The sequence below is a fragment of the Ruditapes philippinarum genome, unplaced genomic scaffold (assembly GCF_026571515.1).
Source record: "Ruditapes philippinarum isolate M1 unplaced genomic scaffold, ASM2657151v2 ctg643_1_1_1_1, whole genome shotgun sequence".
Classification (NCBI taxonomy): domain Eukaryota; kingdom Metazoa; phylum Mollusca; class Bivalvia; order Venerida; family Veneridae; genus Ruditapes; species Ruditapes philippinarum.
The window spans coordinates 276,454-302,641 of record NW_026855860.1 but is presented as its reverse complement, the minus strand read 5'-3'; the positions used below and the strand labels follow the sequence as shown (position 1 = coordinate 302,641).

The window sequence follows — 26,188 nt, the reverse complement described above, 5'->3', positions numbered from 1 at the left end:
CGCACGAGTTACTAAGTCGTGCGCACGAGACAATTAAGACATGCAAAAGAGATACTATGTCATGCGCAATAATTCCACATTCAAAGTCAATGGCATTTAATTGTCAAGATCATAATTGAATGATTTATGTCGTAGTTTTTCCCAAAGTTTTTTCGTTGGTTTTTCCCAAATTTTTTTAATCAAATCTGTCAAGACTCAAGAAATATCAAATTTATAGACAATTTTGTCAAAATTTCACAAAGGTCATGGTCATTTTTTGTTTTACTGTCCTAAAGTTTGTGTCCTTCGGGTTGATTGGGACCAAGAAAGAGACAGTCCATTCATTAATTGCCAGTTATAGCAAAACAGTGATAATTTACAATAATTTGGCAATCACGGTCAAAGTCATTTATAAATAAGTCGCCCTCAAATTCAGTTCGATCTTCTTTTAGATGTTGTTTTAAAAATGTTTTATCAAAAGTAAAATTACATTTTGACAATCCATTCATAAATTACAAATTTATGGCCAGTTATAGCAAAAATCAAGCCAAGTTCAATAATTTCACTTTGAATGTCAAGGTAATTTTAGTCAATGTCAAGTTCAGTCTGGCCTTCTTGAAGGTTAATGTGTCTGAATATGAAGACAATCCAGAAAGAAAAGCATTGATGCTCTTTGCAACAAAGGGCGTCCAAGTAAGAAATGAAGCAAGTGAAGATGAACTAATAGACATCTGATGACCAGATATACTTTTCAATGGTTAATTGTTTTTTACCAGAATTGTAATTCGTTATAATTTTATATGATGTTTTGATTTAACAGTTATTACAAATAATAATATAATTTGATCATATTTATATGCACAATACAAAAAAATATTCATTCATCTCGAATAAACTGCGTTTAGTCGGGTAATTTTGACAAAAACCCAGCGGTCAGGTCTCTGTCAAATTACACTTGCGGTGACTTCGAGATTACATATCTTCTTATAACTTGAAATGAATCATAATGACAGCTTTATTTCCATTAAGAGTAATCAATACCCTACCATTTGGTACCAAAACATTGAAAATTGGTGAAAAAATGTTGGAGTTTTGGAGTTCATATTAAGATGAGTGCTGAAAAATGAGCGGCGAGTTGCATACCTTTACTAAATATACATATACATGTACATGTATATATATCTTCTTTTTTTTGTGGGAAATGAAGGTAATTGAATAAAAAGCATATACCAAATATTAGACATGTTTTAAATGAAAAATACTACATTTTACATGGTTTTGAGAAATAAGAGGGTTGTAGAGTGGGCGGGGGCGGGGGCCTGGGGGTAGTGACCAATCAACGCGCCAAACACCTATGTTCGCGGACGCCAATAAGTACATTAATATATGATGGATGCTTAAGTTTGTGTACGGCAACGGGAAACACACGATGCCTTTTTTTTTTCAAATAAAAGTTAAGCTAAAAAGATTTTATTCTTTGTTTTTAATACAATTATAGATGGTTTGAATATTTTCTATTCTGTAAAGTACCAAAAGTTTTACACTGAAACAAAAAAGAAGAACCACCACGTTCTGGTCTTTAGAATCAGGATAAACTTTTCGTTCTTCATTTATTTATTTATGTTGTCAGCATGTCTATGGGCGTGTTCGTTAAATAAACCATTTCAACTATTAAATGAACCAGTTTCAATTTCTTATATTCATTGATTTCACATCATATTAATGACAATATTCATTGACTGAAATGGAGTGCATATTAAATATTATATTCTCAATGCATTATCGGTCTTTTCACAATCTCTAGTCACGATAGATGTTTTACAAATTACCTAGATATTCGGTGCAATGCAAATAAAGTTAGCCGATTAATTTACTTTCTCTCTCTAATCTGATTGATTTAGGTCTACATTTCAATGATGTTTTCAATATCCTCGAAAGTAAACAGAAAATGAATATCAAATTGAACGAAGCGAAAAATTCATAATTATGGTGCATATATTTCACAATTTGTCTTAAGTTGCTATATTGTACGGGGTTCTATGCCCCTGTCATAAATGGTATAGATGCATATACTGTTTACTTTGCTATCTATGTATATGCGTATTCGAACGATCGCTACTTGCGTGCGTGTGTGCTTTCACAAATCATATGTTTCGTATCCGATCCATATCTTCAAAATGCATAATGGGATTTCAAAACAAATTTGTGCGGATGATCGCCATAAGTAAACGATGTGTTGCATGCAAGATCCAAGTCCTAGCTTAATTAATGGTCGATGTCATAGCAAGGGCTTGAACTGAATTTATTTGTTATATAGTCTTAAGTGCAGCCGGAGCTCGTGTATAAGTTCTGACTGCATGATGGGATTTGAAACAAAATTTGAACACTTAATCATCATAACTTAATAGACAATATATTACTTGTAAAACCAGCGTCTGCACTTTCAAGTTAAATTCCGTACTTGGAGGTCAAGGGTCAAATCATGACCGTTTTATAGTTTTGGCATTAGAGTCAAACTTGTATTATGCGACCGAGCAAGTGAAACACTCAAAATGGAAATGGTCGCTTAATTCAACGGTCTCTTAAGACAAAGAATGAGAAAAGGTCAAAATTTATTCATGATATATTTCCTTTGCGAAAAGCGTTGCAACGCTTTTCACTCCTTTGCGAAAAGCGTTGCAACGCTTTTCACTCAAATCTGTCTAAGAATAACACAGAAGTACGTTTATCTATATATCAAATTTATTTCTGAGTCTATTTCTTATTTTTCTTTTGCATATCTTCCTGTTTAAGTGCCCTAGTTAGTCTATGTAAGAATTTCAAATTTTATGTGTTTAGGCTTTGGGACCTCAGTAAACTTCATTTAAAAACTGTTATGCAACTGAATTCACCATGCTTTATCACGTCAACACGAGTAATTCTTACAAAACATTTTGCTCATTAAGTGATTAAAACGTTGAATATTTGTACAAAGTCTACGTTCAATAGTTTGACATTAAGAGCAACACGTTTTTGAAACGAAATTCAATTATAGTTTTAAGAAGTGCAAATATTATGACTGTCTCCCTAATTAATTAATGGACAGGAAAGAATACAGATTCTGTGGTGTGCCAGCTAACGTTATTTACATTTCTATAAATTAGATGTTTAATATGCGCTGTTTGTTGCTGTCTGGTGCCAATATATGTCCACGTGACTTTTTGTCGTCTTAAAGCTTAAAAATCAATTGAACATTTTATTCACTGGCGTTTGTGTTCAAATGCCCTTTTGGATGACATTGTAATAAACGAAATTTAATTATTTGTAAAATCCGCAAGAAAATTTTTAACATAAGTTCATTCGATTTAAAGTAAAATTGAAAATTTTCCCTTTGAAGTTTAAGCTTCAATTTGTACACTTATTTCTAAAGATCTATTTAAGAAAAGTAATGTCCAAAAGGAGGAGCTTACAAAGTAACCACATAAAGAATGTCCATCTATGAATTATGTCACTGATAAGATTGGTTCACGATATTAAATGTGTGTTTAATGACATCGTCTGAAAAATACGATTTTTAACAAAACGAAAATACTCCAATGATGACGATAAGATTTTGTGGCTTGGACTGTATTCTAGCGACAACGCAACGCACAAAAATGTAACAAATCAGCCACCATACCATAGTATTCCGTTATTTTTGCAATATGACGGTTATTTAAGGCATGAACGCACTAAATATGTCACCTTTTTATTTCCCCCTTCACCATACTATATAAGGGAAGTAACTGTAAAACGTTTGTGTGCAGTATGTTATACTCGTATTCTTTGTAGAAATGTGAAGCTGGTTTTAAAATAAAGAACGCTGATATATACTATAAACGTCCAAATGTGATATTCTTACTTATGGACGCATACACAGTTAATATGACACACTGATTCTATATTACATTCTCAAAATAGAAATAGATAGCATTGCTACAAATCAAAGTCAAGAACATTAGTAGACTACTAGTGTTTAATGACATTCAGGACTGTCAAAATTTAGCACTTTAACAATCATTGATATTTTTTACAAAAAAAAATCTTTAGATTTACTGTATGCCAACATATATATTTTTAATCAAGAACTTTTATTCATCATGTAAAATGTTCAGTTTGTTTTATATGCTTTGAGCATGCCATTTTATGTGTTTAATTTACAGTAATTTACTTTAAATCAAGAAGCTATCTTAATACAGCGGCACACCAGATCTGGGTTACTAGATCGTATCAGTATCAGATCAGATCAGATCAGGTCATATTTATAGAAGTGTTCGTGCTTAAATATACTCACTTAGGGACCCACTGCTCCATTCACAATGATCGACTTTTCTGATTTGAGTGTAAACGAGAAAGGTTATCATCCATAACATAAACAAAATAAAAATCATATTGCACTCCGCTCTTTAACCCCCTTTAATAATAATGAGCAATTTATACTAGAAATAAGTTTGTCTTCTAGTAACAGATAAGACTAATTAAAATTTATTGTTATTTATCAGTCAAGGAACCGATCAGGGGTAAAAATATTATGCATGTTTTTTTTTTATTGTAAATTCTAGATTTTAAATGATATAGTTGTGCCATGTTATAAAATATGTATACAATACTGTACTCTCTACTGTTATAGTGTGACCATAACATATTTAGACGTCTGCGTTTCATTTGATCTTCACGATTCAATTTTTTTACTGCTGCACCGGTTACAAAATAAAAACAAATAACACGTGCCTCTGTTTCTTATATCTGTTTACTGTCAATTGGTAAGGTTTAAATCAGTAAAAGAAAATATAGAAGTGTCGTCTTTTCATACTTTTAACTAAAGAAGCCTCATTAAACTATTTATTTATAGTAATAAATTTATGAACTAGATGTATTTTCGACTAAAATTTAATTCGGATAAATATCTTAATGACGCCAAGTCATATCAGCTCCAGGTCTAATTGGTCCCAAAATTAGTCAAATCGGCCAAAAAAAGGTCAAATCGGCCTCATATTAAGTCAAATCGGCCTAAATACATTTTTGAAAAATCAAGTCCACCCAAAGTCAGATCGACCAAAAGTCGATTTTTTAAGTACATGGAAGAGCTATGTTTGCATGGTTTTATTCAGAAAATAAATACATTGATTATCATTTGTTTCTTTTCTTTTGTAATCCGTGGTTTGTCATTGCGTCTGCCTGTACACTCTGTTGGTAATTAATTATCACTCCATTGGTAATTATCAATATAGAATGCAACATTTATGATAAATAAAATTAATGAAAAAATAAAAATTTAAAAAAAAGAGGGCTGTTCTGACTTGAGGCCGGTTTAACTTGAGGCCTGTTTGACTTGGGGTGCAGATTTGACTGTTATTCGTTAAATTGTGTAACAATGATTAAGATTTTAAGTGATTTGTTTGTTACTATCAATTTTATTTGTATATTTCAGAACAAGATTTTACAGGCGTAATAATGGGTAGGATTGCCAGAAAGAAACAACACAAGGGAGATAAACCATTAAAGGAAAAATACAGAACCAAACGTAAAACGAAAGATTTGGATCAAATACACGAGGATATGAAGCCAGCTAAAGCACAGAAATTGTTGAATCAAGAGACAGACTATGACAGACCAGGTGCCGGACAGTTCTATTGTATTCATTGTGCGTAAGTAAATCATGTAAACACTATATGAATTTCTTTATTTACCAGGTCAACAATTAAAAGTTAGTTCTGGCTTCCATAACTTTATATATGTCACATTTTTTTGACTTTGTGCGACCATACTATAAAACCTGTTCGCTGAATTCTCTTTAGCTAATAGTAAGTGTGAGATTACGGATTTGTCCAGCTCCCATTTGTGAAAAACACCTAGAAATTATATGCAGATGAAAATTTGGAGTTGGATTAGCCAAATGTATAAAGCCTGATCATTCTGCACAAATGTTTTATGAAGCGTTTTTACTACGCTCGCAAGCAACTGGGCCGACAATGAGCCCGGGGCAACCTATATAGGTCGGAGTCGATTTTTGCCCTGGAAATGACGAAGACAGTATTTTAATTAATAACAAATTTATTAAGCCCAAAGTATCTCATAAGAATGATACATGCATTATAACAAATGTTGAAAACATGTAATAATTTTAACACAAAAGTTTATAATGCATATCAGTTAATACATAAAGATAATGTCAAGTTACATGTATTTTATATATCATGTTAACAGATTGGTACTTATTTAAAATAATACAAGGCAAAATGGGGAATTAAGCTTTGCATATGAGAGGTACCATTTATATGAAAAATACTATAGATTAACATAGAAATAGATTTCTATAGTTACTTAAAAATTTATAGAAACATTTCTTTTTTATATTTACTTGAACAATTTAGCAAAGTGAGTCTTTGTTTTTAATACTAAATAGCTTAGCCCTTAGCTTTCCTATTTTATTATTTATAAAGACTCACATTATTACTTTTAAAACAAGTAAATATTTTATGAAATAAAATGACTTAAAACATTTCTGTTATATAATTTTACAAAAATTAAGATAGAGTACAATTTTACAAAAATGTAAGAATAAGATATATTTCCTACATAAAAATGTCATTACTTAATTGATCAAAAATAAAGTTTCATTATTTCTTCACACAACATTTATCTTTAAATTTTGTAAGTACAAAGAAAATTACATTATAACAATAAGAAAATATATTATTTTGTACATACCTGGAAATGACGAAGACAGTGTTTTATTAATAACAAATTTATAACGTCCATTGTATCGCATAAGAATGATACTTTGGCTCCAAAATTTCCTTATTTTAAAACTTGTCTTCGTTTCTGGTACAACATACGATTGGTTCTTTCGGAACCTGGTTTTTGATGATTGGTCCAACAATCAAGATTGTCACAAAGTTAAGAGTGGGAGGTGCCATTTGGACTGAGAAATCTCTCAGCTTTGGTGTTTTTGTAGTAATTTTATGTTAATGCTAAACTTATTTTTGTTTTTTCCTTCATAAATTGCATGTTCTTTTTGGCAATGTCTTGAGAAATTTTAAGTTGGCTTAAAAGATCATCAAAGAATTCCTTAGTATGTTGAGGCAAAGATGGTTTGGGAAGTAAGTCAAGGTCTACCGGTAAAAGCATTTCTTTGCCAAAGACCAACTGAAAGGGCGAGAAACCAGTAGACTCTGTGGCGGGGGTAGACCTAAATGCCATCATCACACTAGGAAGAAGTTTGGGCCAATTTGTTTGGTTTTCATCCACATATGCAGCCAAGGTTTTGGCAAGAGTGGAATTAGCACGTTCCACAGTAGCATTGGTCTGTGGATGATAGGAACTGGTGAAATATCTTTTGATATGAAAGAGTTCACAGAGTGCATTTACCAATTTGGACATAAAATTCTTTCCTCTATCGGACAATATGGAACGTGGGGCACCATACCGGCATATGAACTCATTGTATAGGACATTAGCAACTTCTTGTGCATTCTGACTTACAAGTGGGAAAGCTTCTGACCATTTAGAAAAACTATCAATTATGAGTAATATGTACTGAAAGCCATCTTTAGTCTTTGGAAGCGGACCCAGTATATCAATATGAATGCGGCTCATAGTGTCCTCAACAGGTAATGGGTTCAAAGGAGGTGGCTGTTGGCGCCTATTTGTTTTAGTGCGTTGGCATGAGTTACATGCATTTACATAGCTTTTTATTTCCTGGTGCATTTTTGGGAACCAGTACTTTTGCCTAACCTTAAAGAATGTTCTTGTAACACCAAAATGGCCACCACCAGCTAAACTATCATGGTAATGAAAGAGAACATCACTAATTTTACACTTTGGTAAGGCTAATTGAAAGAAATAATGACCTGTTGGGTCTATTTTACCCTTAAAGTTTGGTTGATAATAATGATACAAGAGGCCATCTTTCATAACAAACTGTTGTTCTGCTTTAATGCACATTTTTTGTTTCTTTTCATCATCAGGCATTGTCCTATTTTCTAAATATTCAATGAGGAAATTGAGGTTTGGACATTTTCTTTGAAGTTCAGCCATATCAGAATCTGTTGTTTGTTCGACATTGTCAACTAAACAAACAGAACCTTCATGGCCATATTCAAAGTTAACTTCAACTACACAATGACTGTCATTATCAATATTTGGGTCTGGAGTTATTTCATTTGTATTTAAATTGTCCAATTTTGCTTCACATTTATTTTCTAACAAGGGTGATGGATTTTCTTTGTTCAATTTAGAATCACAGTTGACACAGTTAATATTCAAAACTGGTTCGACTTTATGATTTTGACTTGGGACGGACATAGAATTCACATTATCAGGTTCAGTATTTTGGTTCAAGTCGTATGGAATTCTGGATATTGCATCTGCATTTCCATTTTGGGTTCCAGGCCTATGTATTATATCAAAATTATAGCCTTCAAGAAACATAATCCATCGAGCTAACCTGCCCTTTGGATCTTTAATGCTGTTTAAATATGATAGTGCCTTGTGATCTGTGTAGACTACGAATTTTTTGTGTGACAAATAATGACGGTACGCTTTGATACCCTCAATAACTGCCAAACATTCTTGATCTGTCACAGACCACTTGCGCTCATCACGAGAAAGTGCTCGACCCCCATAGGCTATAACACATTCCTTTCCTGTTTCATCCTTTTGACCCAAAACATAACCAAGCGCACTACCACTTGCATCGCTTGAGAGAAAGAATTCCTTATTCATGTTGGGAAAACCTAATATTGGGGCGGACGTTAGTGCATTTTTAAGTTTTTGAAAGGCTCTTTGGTGTTCATCGGTCCATTCCCCATGTTTGAATCTTCTCTTTTTCTCTCCCTTTAATAATTGATTCAGAGGGGCAGTGATATATGAAAAACCCTTAACAAATCTCCTATAATAATTGCATAAGCCTAGAAAACTTTTCAATTCAGTTTTAGACTTTGGTACAGGAAAATTTTGTACTTTTTCAGTTTTAGCTGGGTCTACAGTAACACCATCTTTAGACAGAAAATGTCCCAGAAACAAAACCTTGTCAACTGCAAATTCACATTTTTCAGGCTTTAAAGTTAAATTTGCTTCTCGTAGTTTTGAAAAGACTTGATTTAAATGGTCCAAATGTTCCTCAAAGTTTCGACTCCATACTATTAGGTCATCTATATAACATAAGACAAATTTCCAATGTAGACCCCGTAAAACTTGAGACATTAACATTTGAAAAGACATTGGTGCATTTTTTAAACCGAACGGCATTCGATTAAATTCGAAAACGCCTTCGTGAGTTATGAATGCTGATTTATGTTTTGTTTCTGGATCAAGCTCCATCTGAAAGTATGCCGAATTAAGATCTAAAGTGGAAAAAATAGTGGCCGAAGATTCCCCTATACTATCAAAAACATCTTCTAACCTAGGTAAGGGGTGTGACATTGATTTGGTGATCTTGTTTAGATTTCGGTAGTCAATTGCAAAGCGCCAAGTATTATCTTTTTTCTTGACAAGGACCACCGGACTGTTCCAAACAGAAGATGAGGGACTTGCAATACCATTATCAACAAAATCTTTAGTTTGACGAGATATTTCTTTCTTTTGTTCTGGGCCAGTTCTGTAGTAGTTCATGTGTACTGGTTTAGCACTAGGTTCTGTTTCAATTTTGTGAGTGAAAATATTTGTTTTGCCTAAAGTTTGCATTGATTTTGAGAAAATATCTGTATTTTTATTTAAAAAGTTCTTGAGTCTAGTGCATTGTTCAGATGTAAGATTTGAGTTAGAAATTTGAAACTCAATTTCTTCATCTTTATTTACATTGCCTGACTCATCACAGATAACATTAACCTCTTCGGAATTTTCTGCATCTAAAGGCAAAACATTTCCAGCATCAACCTTACTTACAGAAGCCAAAGTATAATTTATTGGTAAATAAATATCTTCATTTGTTGGATTTAGTAACCTTATTTTAGCACTTTGATGTTTTGATTTTGAATATTTGGATCTTTGGGTTTTAACAAGACATCTTGCAGCCCTAAATTCCTTATCTGTTGGAACTGGCTCCAGTAGCACTACTTCATTTTTGAAAGCCCTAGTTATAGAGACAGGGATATCAATTTCTTCTTTAGCTGGGATACATACTGATTGGCTTGTTTTAGCACACCCAGAGCTTAAAGTTAAATTTGCGGAAACTAGATTTTCTTTCAAATATAAACGACCATTTCCTAAGTTAATAGTGCATTCATTTTTTGAAAGAAAATCCATACCAATTATGAGTGAATGGTGAGCAGATCCTAGCACATGAAATTTAAATGGGAAACATAGACCACCTATAACAATTGGAAGTTCAATTTGGCCTAAAACATCAATTCTTGTACCACTTACACCAGTGACTTCTCTTAAATTAGAAGGTTCTAGAGCACTTAAGTTAAAATTGGCTTTGTTTAAAAAACTTTTAGAAACAATTGAAACACCAGCTCCTGTGTCAACTAAAGCTTGAGTTTTAGCACTTAATACTCTGACTTGTACAGTGTTTTTATGTAACGGAGCTGTTAAATTAATATGAGACACTGTGTTTGCATTTTCACCTAAATTTGAATTTTTATCAGAATTTGACAGTTTAGTATCAGGCAGATTCTGCTTAGTTTGACATGGAACCTTTGAAACAGTTTCAGGCTTATCAGAATCCTTTTCAAGTTTCCCTTTGTGCCCATTCATAGACATGTGCCCATGAACAGGCGCGAGTCCCTATTTATTAGAATTAGATTTTGAATTAAAATATATTTTTCTAATTTCTTCAGAGTTGGAACAATTTTGTTCATAATGACCTGTCTCACAGCATATCCTACATTTATGATTAATTTGTTTACGTGAAGCATAAGGATTCCTACCTTTCTCAGTGAAATCTGTTGCTTCTTGTCTTCTCATCTGGCTTCTGGGAGGTTTCTGAGGCTGGTCCATAGTTTGATGTTGGCGTTCCAAACTCATTTGCATCTGATGAGTAATTAACTCAATGAGAGTGTCAAGTTTTCGATCAGTCTCTGATCCAGAAATAGCACTTACACTTACATTGTCCGACTCACTATTCTCAGCTCTAAGGGCAGCGCGTCGTGCCATGTCAAGTGACGATAACTCCTGTGGTTTCACTATGCGACGTAAAGTTGGAATTAGACCGTCAACATAGTTTGAAATCATCCATTTATCTGGCATATTGGAACCAATGTAACTTTCTTGGAAACGTGTAGTGTATTCATGCACACTTTCGCTTGGTAGTTGGCGAACCATTCCCAAGGAAAATCCTCCATCAGAACCATCAAATCTGGCCTTGAACTGGCGTATTAGTTCATCTGCATCATTTGTCACATCATCAGACAATGACCTGTACCACGTTTTAGCCTGTCCTGTTAGATGAAAGGGGAACGTAGCTTTAACCTTTTCATCATTGTAATTATAAAATGACTTACAAATGTTTGTGTATGTCTTTAACCACTGGTCTCCTCTGCCTCCAGGTTTTCCACTAAATGTCTCTATTGTGATGTGTGGGTGACTCATTTCTGCTATTTCTATTTGTTCAGATATGGAAACCTCACTTACTTCTTCTTCAATAAAGGCTGTAGTTTCCAGCAAAGGATTCACAGGTGATGGTTCCTGGTCAGCAGCTTTAATATTTCTTCTTCCTTTTGACTTTGAGGTCTGTGGTGTAACTGCGTCAGTTACTACTCTGGTCTTCCTTCCTGGTTGACTCCTCAGGAAATGCCCAAAGTTACTATTTTGAGGTGTAGACATGGGATCTTACCTCCACCAGAATTTTATGAAGCGTTTTTACTACGCTCGCAAGCAACTGGGCCGACAATGAGCCCGGGGCGGTACCTATTTAGGTCGGAGTCGTTTTTGTCCTGGAAATGACGAAGACAGTATTTTAATTAACAACAAATTTATTAAGTCCAAAGTATCGCATAAGAATGATACATGCATTATAACAAATGTTGTAAACATATATTATTTTTTAACACAAAAGTTTATAATGCATATCAAATAATACATAATGATAATGTCAAGTTACATGTATTTTATATATCATGTTAACAGATTGGTACTTATTTAAAATAATACAAGGCAAAATGGGGAATTAAGCTTTGCATATGAGAGGTACCATTTATATGAAAAATACTATAGATTAACATAGAAATAGATTTCTATAGTTACTTAAAAATTGATAGAAACATTTCTTTTTATATTTACTTGAACAATTTAGCAAAGTGAGTCTTTGTTTTTAATACTAAATAGCTTAGCCCTTAGCTTTCCTATTTTATTATTTATAAAGACTCACATTATTACTTTTAAAACAAGTAAATATTTTATGAAATAAAATGACTTAAAACATTTCTGTTATATAATTTTACAAAAATTAAGATAGAGTACAATTTCACAAAAATGTAAGAATAAGATATATTTCCTACATAAAAATGTCATTACTTAATTGATCAAAAATAAAGTTTTGATTATTGCTTCAAATAGTTTTACATTTATCATTTATAAGTACAAAGAAAATTACATTATAACAATAAGAAAAATATATTATGTTGTACATACCTGGAAATGACGTAGACAGTATTTTAATTAATAACAAATTTATTAAGTCCAAAGTATCGCATAAGAATGATACTTTGGCTTTAAAATTTTCTTATTTTAAAACTTGTTTTTGTTTCTGGTACAACATACGATTGGTTCTTTCGGAACCTGGTTTTTGATGATTGGTCCAACAATCAAGATTGTTACAAAGTTAAGAGTGGGAGGTGCCATTTGGACTGAGAAATCTCTCAGCTTTGGTGTTTTTGTAGTAATTTTATGTTAATGCTAAACAAGGTGATAACCTATCAGCTTATTAAAAGCCAACAAGTTAACACAATGACAAACATCCTTTACAGAACAAAAGGTGCTAATGGAAACCATTTGCCAAAAATAACAATTGCAAATGTTTAGAATTCTAAAGCTTATTTAAGGAAATTTATAATAAAATACAACCAAATAACAATTTTTGGAACAAAGTTCAAAATAGAAAAATAAAATTGAAATATTTGAAACCTATGTTTAAAGACAAAAAATTTGATATTAATCTTAACTATTTAAGTTAAAATTTAACAAAATGTACTTTTAAAACATTTTACCTATTTATATTTATACAGATTATTAATTATGATGTATTACATAATTTTATATAAGAAAAAGGCACATCATAAAATGCGCAGGATGGTACTCTGCTCATGACTGATGGCAAAGCGCTTTAATATCATCTCTTTAGTCGAGCCGTATACACGCTTATTTTCGAGAAACATATAATACGATTGATCTTATTTATTAGTCATCTCTTTACTAAAACCATATCATTATGACTGCGCAGATGACACACACATTATTAAACAGAAACTTATCACTAATGACAGAAACCAAAACTAATATGTATGGAGGAAGGCGCCTCAACGGTTTACAAAGTTATAACGGATTCGTTTTGGATTTTATCGAGTCGAGAAAACGTCAGTTCCCAATATGTTTTATCGAGTGTTAGAGTCACAACACACATGACATATTGTCCTTATCTCAAAGTTATTATATATAGTGATTTATTCCTCAAGGATTTGGGTTTTCTTCAGTTGGTTGAGTTACAAAAGTAATAAAACGAGCAATGGTGGTTTACAATACCCGCTCTAGCAACAGTTATTAAAACCAGAGCGCTAGATATTTCTAAGAGTGCTTCCTCGTTGAGACATTAACTCGCATGATATTAATTTAGTTAACAGAGTGGATTATTACACTTGAAATATCCAATAGCGATTAGAGTACGAGGGATAACTCAAGGCAGCACACACTGCGAGCTGGCGAGCATACATATGTTAGATAGCCTTACAGAGTGATTTAACTTGATACTTGTATTAATAAGTAAAAGATATATCATATTTGGTGGACGCGCCGAATTACATGGAAGTACTAATGTTCTCTACAACTAGCAAAATCAGTACCGCTGTATACATTTTTACACCAAGTAGCATCATTTCGTTCTTAGCAATTGTTTATAAACGTTTACAAAAAAAATTGTAAATGTGGGAGCCTTAGTTGGAGCCCTCATTTCTTTGCTATGGACCTATAACAAGTTAGAGCCAGGGGATCAATTCTTTGTTATGGACCTATAGCAAGTCTATGATTAGATGATAAATGTTCTATATGTGATTTACAAAAATATAAGACTTGATATATTCGTTTATTCATTTTCAGGAAATATTGTATAAATGAACAGGCATTAAAGGAACATTTTAGAGGCAAACCTCACAAAAGGAGGTCAGTATCTTTTATTTAAGTTATTTTCTAATAAATAAATGCAGTTTGCATATTCCTATAACTCTGGTATAAGCAAAGTACATGTAAATAAAACAATTCTGGTAAACCTATTAATTGTAATGATTAGTTTATAAGAAAAGAAAAAAAGTATATCGAAGGTTTGGTGCGAAACAACTGTAACTCATATTATGTTAACAATATATCTAAGCAGTTTTAAATAAGCATTGTCAGTAGAAATACAAGAGCAGTCTTATGTATAGAAGCTAGGTCTCAATGAATACTTTTAGGTATAAATCATCTAAAATATGTAAACACAGTTTGTCTTGATAGAAAATATGGAAGATAATGGTGCATAAGGCACGTGTATCAGTTTTCATTATTATGTGCTCTGTCAGTGGATAAAGTTATACATGTTTTAGTTAAAGCAGCATGCTTCATGCCAATTTTCATAAAAGTTTTGAAAAAATGTATTTAAAAGGAAAATACATGTTCTATGAAATGACCAAAGAAAGAAATTTACATATTGCAAACAGCACTTAAATTCCACGTAAATTACCAAAAAGAGGTCAAAGTACAATGTATGTAAAAAAAGCCCTTACTGCCCTCACTCAATTAAACACTTTAAGATCAGGCATTAATAACACAAAACATAAATTATTACATTTCTAAATATATTAGTTTATTACATGTTTTGCAGTAGATTACTGAATTATAACGGTTAATTATATTCTGATAATTTCACAGTAATGATTACCAAATATAATTTCACAGTAGCCGAACTATATTTGGCGTAAAAATAAAATATTTATCATTAATGAATGTTTTTTTCAGCGTAAATGTAGTCAATCATAAAAAGAAATGTACGTGATAACTGTAGTTCGTAAATATTTACGAACATTGTGCTGAAAAACATCTAAAATCTAAAAATAATCATGGAATTATATTTTGCTTCAACATTGTGACGTCATTATTTGATGACGTCATGAAGATAAAAGCATGACGTTACGCGGCAAAAATCAGTAAAATGGTGTAAAAATCGTTAAAAAATCATGAAATAAACAGAAAATTTGTTTGTTTTACATGTAAGATCAAATAATATTTCACTCGTGAACCCCAGCTATTATATTTTCACTCGTGGCTACGCCACTCGTGGAAAATATTGCATCTGGTGTTCACTCGGTGAAATATTTTTCGATCTTACACTGAAACAAACAAATATCCTCTATATATTTTTCTGTAGTTTGATTTTCTTAAAAAATATTTTAGCTCATCTGGAGGCATGCAGCTTTATTGTAATGTAAAATTTAATAGCAATAAGCTTGAAATAATGCTTTAAACCAGCTTTAATTTACATGTTTATCTCTGAGGACTGGGTGTGAAGAAAAGTTATTAAAATGGGCAAATAACTTTTCCTTTTTTTTTTTCAGAATTAAGGCACTCTCAGTAGAACCCTATACCCAGGAGGAGGCTGATAGAGCTGCTGGTATGGGCTCGTACGTAGCACCTAAACCAATCGAGGTTCACACACAAGATAACAAAATGCAGGATGATACAGGATAATACAGTGTGCAGAGATTAACAAAATTTTTTAAACAGTTGTGTTTAACGAAAAATTATTTTGTACTGTGATATGGGAATGTAAAAACTGGTAGCTGGTACAAAAAAAAATGCATCTTGTTATTAACAGTGAATAAAGTTAAAATGATTGTAAATGATTTGATTTTGAATAATTATGCTAGAACAGATTATGATTTCATTAATGAGTAATTGTTATGAATCTGTATGCTTTTGTTACACATTTCTACTGTTTTTGTAAAAACTAGTATATGAAATTATTATGGAAAATGTACCCATTTTCGAAATGGTAATGTTAGTGATACAAACTATTTTAATGCGTAATGGCTAATGCATTATAATGTGAATATTTATTGAAAACAATTAAAAAAACAAGCTTAATTTTCAACTGAACTTACTCTTGTATCATAGATCTGTGGGGTTTTTGCCGTCCAGTTAGCTTAATAGGTAGAACGTTGGACTGTGAATCAGGCGACCAGGGTTTGATTCCCGGACAATTGTTGTAATTAATCATGAAATCCTTTCTATGGTCATTCGCACTGTACCGCTGCTCTGGCATGTACAGAATTTTACGTTCCTTGCTAAATTGAAGGCAGCTAGTACTGGTAAACTGCTTGACAGCCTGCCCAGGAACGATGCGGTGGCTGAACTGTTGCCCTGGTAAATTCAATGTAGCTTACTGTCGTGATCTGGATTGAAAACTACCTACACCACCAACATCCTCATTCTTCAAGCTAAAACTTCATACCTGTATTGATATGACCTTCGACTTTGTGGCCCATGAATCATGGGCAATGTATCCAAATTTTGGGAAGTTTCCATATATATACAGATTTGGAGGATGTTAAACTTATTTGGGTTTTTTTTGGAAAGAATATGACTTATCAAAATGGGCTGTGTTGGTGGCTGTGTCCTGTGAACTTTGCATTGTTGATCGTTGTTCTGAGCCATGGAAGACATACTTTATTTCATCTAGGGTATAAACATTTAATTTAAGAAAAGGGGAAAAAAAGATACAAAAATATATATTCTTATAATCAATTCTGTTAAATCTAAATATGAAAATATTTAAATTTTATCTGTTTATGAAAAATGAAAAGTTTGAAGCAATATAGTGTTTGATGAAGTACTACTTGTTGCCAGTAGAACTGAATCCTATGTAAATCACTTAATCTCAAATCTATGTTCAAATCTACGTTAAATTTATAACATAAGTTTTGAAATTCATAAAATTGATAAGGGGCCTAATGCCATAGATACACTGAAATCAGTGATAAAGTGGTTTTGATTTTGTTTAGAAATTGATTTTAAACTTACTGCTAAAATTTGTGATTCACACTAAATAGATAAGTTTGGTACACCTTCCATAAGAGTGATAATTGTAATGTGTTCAAGGGAGGTAATAATGCAGATTTTAAATAGAGAAACTAGTAAGAGTTGCCTTACATACAGGTGCAATGCACTTGCAAACATATATGTTGTGCTTATGCTCGTGTTATTATTGCATATGGAAGATTATAATCTGTAATTAAAGATGAAACCATATGCAGATGCATTTGTCTGACATATTGAAGGAAAATGTTGCTTGACACAGTGACCTACTGCTGTTTCTAAAAATAGCCTTCTGTGGTAATGTAACATGTACATTATTGGCATTATATTACAATTTAATCTTAATAAAGACCCAGATATAGTGTGATTTCATCTCAAATACTTGTAACTGGGGTAAAGTGTGCTTTTCCTGGTGTTTGCCAACTGGCCTGATAAGAACTCATTTTCATCTTCTTTTTGATTTATCAGTATTAAATATTTGAAAATGTACAGCTTGTTTCTTAGGTCATTGACATTTTATTTTATTAATGAATACATGTGTGTCAAACTCGTCAACTTTTAAAAAATGTCATTTTGTGTTCCTTACTATGATAACTACTAAAGGGAATAGTGAGATTTGGTAATTTTTGTTAAAAAAGATAATACTTAAATTAAAAGAAAACCTAAATGCTTGAAAAATGCATATTTTATCTTGGATATGAAATATCATGGGGAGTGTGATTTGCAAAAAAAAAATATTTCAATTAAATTTAAACCTCTTGTCAGACAAGATGATGTATATAGTATTAAGAAAATTAAATATATATTTATTTCAATGTTTGCTTATAGGCAATGAAATTACATTACCGGTAAACTAAAATTTCCTGAAGTATATATGAGCCGTGTCATGACAAAACCAACATAATTGGTTTGCGACCAGCATGGATCCAGACCAGCCCGCGCATCCGCGCAGTCTGATCAGGATCCATGCTGTTCGCTATCAGTTTCTCTACTTATAATAGGGTTTGTAGGTGAACAGCATGGATCCTGATCAGACTGCGCGGATGTGCAGGCTGGTCTGGATCCATGCTGGTCGCAAACCCATTATGTTGGTTTTGTGTTGACGCGGCTCATATAATGTAATAAATATAATACAGTGTAAGCTCTGTAGAGCATTCATCCCTGTAGAACAATCTTCACAAGAACTGTATCAATTGATTTCATTCCTATTGTAAGATTTTATGAAACATTTAACCACTAAAGAGCAAAATCCTATTACAAGTAGAGAAACTGATAGCGAACAGCATGGATCCTTGTCAGACTGTGCTGATGCGCAGGCTGGTCTGGATCCATGCTGGTCGCAAACCCATTATGTTGGTCTTGTCGTGATGGGGCACACATGATGAGTAATGCTGTGTACAGACATGATAATTATACCTATTGTAATCATGTACATCATTGGTGCTCAGTTTTGAGGACAGCATACAGTTTGCTAGGCCCTTGGGGGTACCGTAATCCTGTATAAAGTCATGTAATTGAGGCCATGTTTATACAAAATACAAAGTTGGGGGAGCGTCAACAGACCAAAGCATTGTTGTTTTTTCCTGTCTTAAAATGGTTCCTGTAAACAGACCCCCCATCCTATCTGCTAGACTAAATTGGTGTAAAAAGTAGTCTTGATTAAGCTGTTTTTAGCTGACCAGTGAGCAGCTCAAAGGTGAGCTTTTGTGATGGCAGTCTTTCCGCATTATCCACAGACACGTGGATAAGCATGTTAAAGGCCCATCATGCCTTAGAAATGCAATAATTTTTATTTCTCAAAAACTTTTAATATTTGAAATCTTGTCACAGTTTAAACAAGAACCGAGTGATAATGATTTTTATAATTGAATTGTATCATTAAAGGCCCATTAAGTCATAGAAATACGAAAATTTTTATTTCTCAGAAACTTTCAATCTTTAGTATCTTGTCACAGTTTCAAAAAAAATATTCTTGCCATATACATAAACTATTTTTTGCTTATTTTTCTCTGTTTGCAAATGAGATATTTAGTGAATTAGTATTTGTATGTTCAAGTTTACATTTTGCTACCTTTACAACACAACACTGTATCTTCAGTGCTACTTTTTTCTGTTGTGGAATATCGAACATGCTCTTAATCCATTATTAATTTATTATGAAACACATGTTTGGCAGTTTTAAAGAATTTTTAAAAAAAATGTGGATTTCTGTAATAATTTCTGTGGATAATGTACCTTTAAAATCCAAATAAATGGTATATTTATAAATCCCAGCACATATACTTATCATATACATGTACATCAATAAAATGTAATTTAAGCTGTTTTGAAAAAAAAAATCATGTTTCAAGGTGTATATTTTATAAGAAAAATTAAATTTATGAAAAAAATAAAGAGTTTTAATAGAGGAATGGACATGCATTCACATAACAAACTATAAGAAATATTCTGGAAGTAAAAATCATACTTAAAATGTGAGCAATAATGCATATTCATACTCGAAACACCATTTTCATAACCCGGCCTTGTGTTCAACAAAGAAAATATCAGGATTAAATGATCACAATTTTATTTTCCATGTTTTATAACACTAAAATTTTTCATTAATTGTTTTATAACACTAAAATTAACTGTGTTTTGCTAGAATGAAATGGTTTGTAAACAAAATGTAGAAAAATTGCTGATTTGCAAAGAAACAACCCTATTTTGGGATAAAATTAAATATAACAACGAAACATACAAAACTGATCATTTCAAAATTAGGATTAATCTAAGGATCAAGATCAATATTTGGATCAACTGTAAAATGCCTATATATTGTGAAAAAAAACAACAATAAAGTTAGTCTAAAATGTCATAAAACATGATATTTCAAGTCCAATTTTATAATGTTTTAATATTCAATCTATGAGAATAATCAATGGAAATTATTTGAGTTTTTTAATTTTCATCTTATCTTGATCCTGATCCTTAAATTCTAGTGAACATTGGGCCTGAAGATTTTGACCACTACATGTAACTAGCTAACATGTCCATTCTCACTTTTATTTTATTATATTGCCATATTGAAATAAAAAGAATATAATAAACGAAAAACTTGCATAACCAATTATATCATTACGGTAACAACCAAATAATTGTAAACATTATCATGTCCGACTTACACAATTTCTGATGGTCCATCCCCTTCTTATAAATGAAATCAAAACAAGCAAAAAATGTAAAATCAATAAACAGAAGGTAAAAGAACTGTCATGCACCTTTAGTAAAATTATGGCAGACGCAAAAATAAAACATGATTCTAAAGTAATGACTAATTGATTTTTAATCTGTAACACTGTAATCTGATAATAGAATGTATATACATCCTACTGGAAATCCAGTAAGTTTTGGTCGTTTAAAATGAAATCTGAAATTTTTATTCTCACATTTTTATCTGTTCATGTGAATTTTAAAGCCATTTGGTTCCTCATGTTTTCTTGTAAAATTTGATTTTAAGTGTTTTGCATATTGGGTGAGTTTTAATTGCTACACTCCTCAATTAAGGTAAAACCTTGATGCTGTTTTGAAAGTATTATATTATAACTAATTTCTGTTTTTTTGGTAATATTAGCCAGATTCAGTTTTAAGTATGATTTTATAATGTAGACTCATTCAAAACGGCATGTGTATATAATTCTAATGGTAAAAATTCTACCGTCAGACAAAGGAAACACAGGAGCTTGCATAATAATAAATGATGTGACAGAATTAAGTAAATATTTTCTAGTTTTTTAACGAGGAAGTTTGAAATTGGCTTCAAGTTTCATTTCATTTGGTATAGAAATTAGCAGTTAGCATAGTCATTTTCTGTAAATGTTAGTTTTCATAGTACAAAAGAGAATAGTTGAATAATTAGGTTCATTGACTAAAATCATTGAGTTCATTTAATTATCAAAATCATAGGGTTCATTCGGTAAAGAAACGCATGGCTAATGTAATATGGTGTTATAAGTTTTTAAAATAATCTTTTCAGTGTCAGATGATCTAGTTTTGTATATTATTGTACTAATAATGATGATAATGATTTTCTTCATTTTTGAAAATTCATAGTACCGGTATCCAAGAAAAAAAAAGAAATAATCATGTTTGAATTGATTAGCCTAGTTAACCCATAGCTGAATGTTTAAGCCACAATTGAATTTACCCCATATGCCATCTGATCATGGTCTGCACTGTTCCCTATTAGGGGTGTGGATCGTCGGATAAGTGACGATCCGATCCAAACCACAATTCAGCACTTACGATTCACAAATCGAACCACAAATCTTTTGTTATCAAGACACCCATAAAAACATGTACATTAGTTATAAAAACATGTTTATTTAAAAAAAAGCAACAACAATACTAAACATTAAACATATAAACTAGGTTTATGTTTTTATTCTTTAGAGGAGTATTTTTGTTTTGTTTTTTGAAACCAATTATTTCCTAGCTAAGCATCATGGTACGTAATCTTTAACCGGCAAATTGTATTTAGTTAAACTTCATCATATTATTTATCATATAATTTAAACTCAAATAGTATTTTTCTCGATTTTAAGAGTGTGAGAAACAGTGAATGTATATAAAAAAAATTAAATCGCGATCCACGATCTCTGGGCTTACGAATATTCAAACTCGATTTTTCACTTTGATTCGTGATTATCCGAGTACTCGGATACTCGCCCCAGCCCTATTCCCTATTCAGTCAGTATATATTCTTAAATTTTCCCATAAAATGATGAATGGTTTAGTCTTTATTGAGAAATGGATGCGTCCATTATAGATTTTTAGTGTGGTTAGGATTAAGATGGTTTAAGCTTTAGAAATACAAGCACAAGAAGAAACTTCGGGACATATTATGATATATGGCATTGTCTGTCCGTCCGTCCATCTGTGTGTCTGTAGACAATTTGTTTCTTCGGGATAAATTTTAAAGGATTTCAATGATTGTGTTTTATTTGGTCAATTTTGGTCAAGTTAGACCCCTTTTAAGTCAAATTTTCAAGTTTGATTTTTAAGCAAGACAGTAAGTTCATTTATCTTCTAAATGCTAATATGCTATTACCTAAAAAAATGTGTTTTTTCTTCCATGTTTAATAGAAAATGTGTGGCTTTTGCGCTAAGTTTGCAACAATAAATTTCGCATCCATATTGAAGGAATTTTTATGCTCCCCGAAAAATTTCTTGTCCGGGACATAACTTTGAAACAACAAGAGGTATCAACATGAAACTTTGTAGGTAGATAGATCTCAGTGAGTAGGTGTGCAGTGCACAAGAACCGTAAGTCTGCCTTGCCTAATTTTTTAATAATCCCCCTTTGTTTATTTTACACTTTGAACTATGTCCGGGACAGAACTCTAAAACTATAAAAGGTATCAACATGAAACTTTGTAGGTAGATAGATCTCATTGAGTAGGTGTGCAGTGCAAAAGAACCGTAACTCTGCCGTGCCTAATTTTTGAATTATCCCCCTTTGTTTATTTTACACTTTGAACTTTGTCCGGGACATAACTCTAAAACTATAAGAGGTATCACGTGAAACTTTGTAGATAGAGAGGTCTCATTGGGTAGAAGTGCAGTGCTAAAGAATCATAACTCTGCCTTGCCTTATTTTGAAGTTATTGCCCTTTGTTTCCTTTTACTTTTAAGCTCACCTGTCACAAAGTGACAGGGTGAGCTTTTGTGATCGCTTTTCGTCTGGCGTCCGGCCGTCCTTAAACTTTTACTTTAAATGACATCTCCTCATAAACCACTAAGCAAATTTCATCCAAACTTCACAGGAATGTTCCTTTGGTGGTCACCTTTAAAAATTGTTCAAAGAATTTAATTCCATGCAGAACTCTGGTTGCCATGGCAACCTAAAGAAAAAACTTTAAATATCTTCTTTTAAAAAACCCTAAGAGCTAGAGCTTAGATATTTGGCATGAAATATCTTCTAGTAAGTTTCTACCAAGTTTATTCAAATAAAAGCCCTGGGGTCAAAATTGGCCCCGCCCCAGGGGGTCATTGATTTTCCCAATATATGCATATAGTAAAAACTTAAAAAATCTTCTTTTAAAGAACCCAAAGAGCTAAGATATTTAGCATGAAACATCTTCTAATGAGTGTCTACCAAGTTTGTTCAAATAAAAGCCTCGGGGGTCAAAATTGGCCCCGCCCCAGGGGGTCATTGATTTTCCCTTTATGCATATAGTAAAAACTTAAAAAATCTTCTTTTAAAGAACTCAAAGAGCTAAGATATTTAGCATGAAACATGTTCTAATGGGTGTCTACCAAGTTTGTTCAAATAAACGCCCTGGGGTCAAAATTGGTCCCGCCCCGGGGGTCATTGTTTTTCCCTATATGTGTATAGCAAAAACTTAAAAAATCTTCTTTGAAAAAACCCAAATAGCTAGAGTTTAGATATTAAGCATGAAACATCTTCTAGTGTGTTTCTACAAAGTTTGTTCAAATAAAAGCCCTGGGGTCAAAATTGGCCCCGCCCCGGGAGTCATTGATTTTCCTTATATGTGTATAGCAAAAACTTAAAAATCTTCTTTTAAAAAACCCAGATAGCTAGAGTTTAGATATATAGCATTTAACATCTTCCAGTAAGTGTCTACAAAGATTGTTCAAATAAAAGCCCTGGGGTCAAAACTGGCCCCGCCCCAGGGGTGTCATTGTTTTTAACTATATGTGTATGTATAGTAAAAACTTAAAAGATGGTTAGCATGAAACATCTTCTTATGGGTGTCTACCAAGTTTGTTAAAAAAAAAGCCCTTAGGTCAAAATTGGCCCTGCCGGGGGGGGGGGGGGAATGGGGGTGGAGGGGCTATATACAGGTGATGGACCTCAGGGCCATCATGGCCCTCTTGTTGACTTTTGTCCGGGACATAACTCAAAGACTATAAGAGATATCAATATGAAACTTTGTAGGTAGATAGATATCATCGGATAGAACTGCAATGCTTAAAGAACCTAAACAAAGCCTTGTCTAATTTTGAAGTTATTGCCCTTTGTTCATTCTTACACATTGACTTTTGTCCGGGACATATCTCTGAAACTATAAGAGATATCATCAGGAAACTTTAAAGATAGATAGATCTCATTGAATAGAAGTGCAGTGCAAAAAAACATAACTCTGCCTTGCCTAATTTTGGAGTTTTTGCCATTTGTTCATTTTTTATACTTTCCTGTGTCCAAAACCTTCTCGGGGAGCACCACCCGGTTCATAAGGTTCTTGTTTTGTCTGTAGTACTTCCTTTCAAATTTGCCACCAGGGGTATGTCGCCTGGTCTTACTCACAGTGGAGCTCTTGTTTCATATATGCATAACTAACAGTAAACTATGACCATAAAGTTCAAATAAACATGTGAAATACAAGTCAAATTTAAACCAAAACAAAATAAATATGAATCTAAAGCAGTGGAAGTATAGAAAATTGACACTATACAGGAGATTGCCATTTTTACTTCTGACAGTGAAATAATTTGTTTTTATAAATCTACCCCTTGCTGGGTTGTTTGGGAAACAGAATGATAATCATTTGACAAACTGTTGGAACCGGAATATGTACGGAATATATATGAGTACATGTATTTTGTTGTTTTTTTTTCATGATGTTTTATCTAGTTTATATTAGTTCTTAAAGAATACTGACTACAATCCACAAGCCCCTTATCACAGTGGGTTTGAATCCTGTGCTAGACTTCCGATTCCTATTTACGAGGAAGTTTCTAAGCAAGTGTACAGGTCGAAGAAAGTACAGCTCTTTACATGTATATCTCAGTGTTAGCATGGGCATGAAATAATAAATTAGGGAGACGATTAATAAAGCATGAAAGTTATCATGTGACCTTTACCTTGCTTGTGTGACTTTACTCTTAGCTTGCTCAGTGCCCATCAGTGCTGGTGGCAACAGATTCCATCCTGCTACAAATGCAGGTCAAGGCCAGACAGCATGTGGTTCAATTCAATGGCTGCCGGAAAGCTAAGGGTTATCTAAGGCTTAATTATTATTCAGTCGCGATTGATCCCTCTTTCTACGATAAATATGATCGTGGTTTTTACTGTTTGCTGTGAGAAGTTGTAACAATGATTTTAAAATTTTCTATAAAAAAGATAAATGATTATGTTTGACAGCTCCATTTGGGTAAATAATCTTAATTAAGGTAGTCTTACTGTAATGCTTTCCCGCCAAAGAAATTCTAATGTCGGCCAATAACGTGGCATTCCAGAACGTTATTTTTCAAAATTTTGGGCATTTAATTATTTATGATTACTCATCCTTTATTGCTTTGTACTTAATTCCGATTATAAACAGTTAAACGTTATTGTGTATCGAATATTTTGAAAAATAAGGTTGTGGAAATTACCGAATTTTTACAATGTTGGTCAATGTTAGAAAATTTTTGGCAGAAAAGCAGAAGTACAGTAGGTATGAAAACCTTAATACCCATTCAAACAATGATGGAATTATCATCAGTTCTGTGTAATAATTAATACGTAGTAAAATATAAAAAAACTTTACTGCTGTTTTAAAATGATGAAACAACAGGCATGTTTTGATTGTGGGGTAAATTTATTATATAATTTCATTCACAGGAATTTTCAATGAATAATGACTGTCAAAGTTATAAATAAGTCATGGTAAAAGTCATGAATGACATATATCAGGCAGGAAAAAGCTGCTAAGTGGGGTTAATTTGCACCAAGTGTATTCATATTGATTAGGAGTGAAACATGTGCTTTTGTGGGTTTTGTGTACAACCTTTGCAACAATATGAAATAAAGACGGAGATATGACCTTTTTTGCACTAAGAGACCAAATTCATCAACAAACATGGCAGTCATAATGCTCTTGCTTCAGGTCTTTCAGAGGCTGTATTATAAATTTATCGTGTACTAAAATCTTTTCCACAGTATACCTGCATCCTGCATGTTAAGAACTTTATCGATTTTTTA

The 26,188-nt window shown here is 32.5% G+C and overlaps 1 protein-coding gene across 1 annotated transcript; it reads left to right on the top strand.

The window, feature by feature from the left end:
- Positions 1-4,655: 4,655 nt before the first annotated feature.
- Positions 4,656-16,276, top strand: LOC132744642 (zinc finger protein 593-like). The gene is made up of 4 exons (XM_060733402.1): positions 4,656-4,760; positions 5,429-5,645; positions 14,251-14,313; positions 15,741-16,276. The coding sequence occupies exons 2-4, from the start codon at positions 5,452-5,454 to the stop codon at positions 15,871-15,873; spliced, it is 390 nt and encodes a 129-aa protein (XP_060589385.1). The 5' UTR covers positions 4,656-4,760; positions 5,429-5,451; the 3' UTR covers positions 15,874-16,276.
- The last annotated feature ends 9,912 nt before the right edge of the window (positions 16,277-26,188 follow it).

Coding starts and splice junctions, on each gene's coding strand:
- LOC132744642 (XM_060733402.1), top strand. CDS start 5,452: ATGGGTAGGATTGCCAGAAAGAAACAACACAAGGGAGATAAACCATTA. Junction 5,646..14,250: donor TTCTATTGTATTCATTGTGC/GTAAGTAAATCA, acceptor ATTCATTTTCAG/GAAATATTGTATAAATGAAC. Junction 14,314..15,740: donor GGCAAACCTCACAAAAGGAG/GTCAGTATCTTT, acceptor TTTTTTTTTCAG/AATTAAGGCACTCTCAGTAG.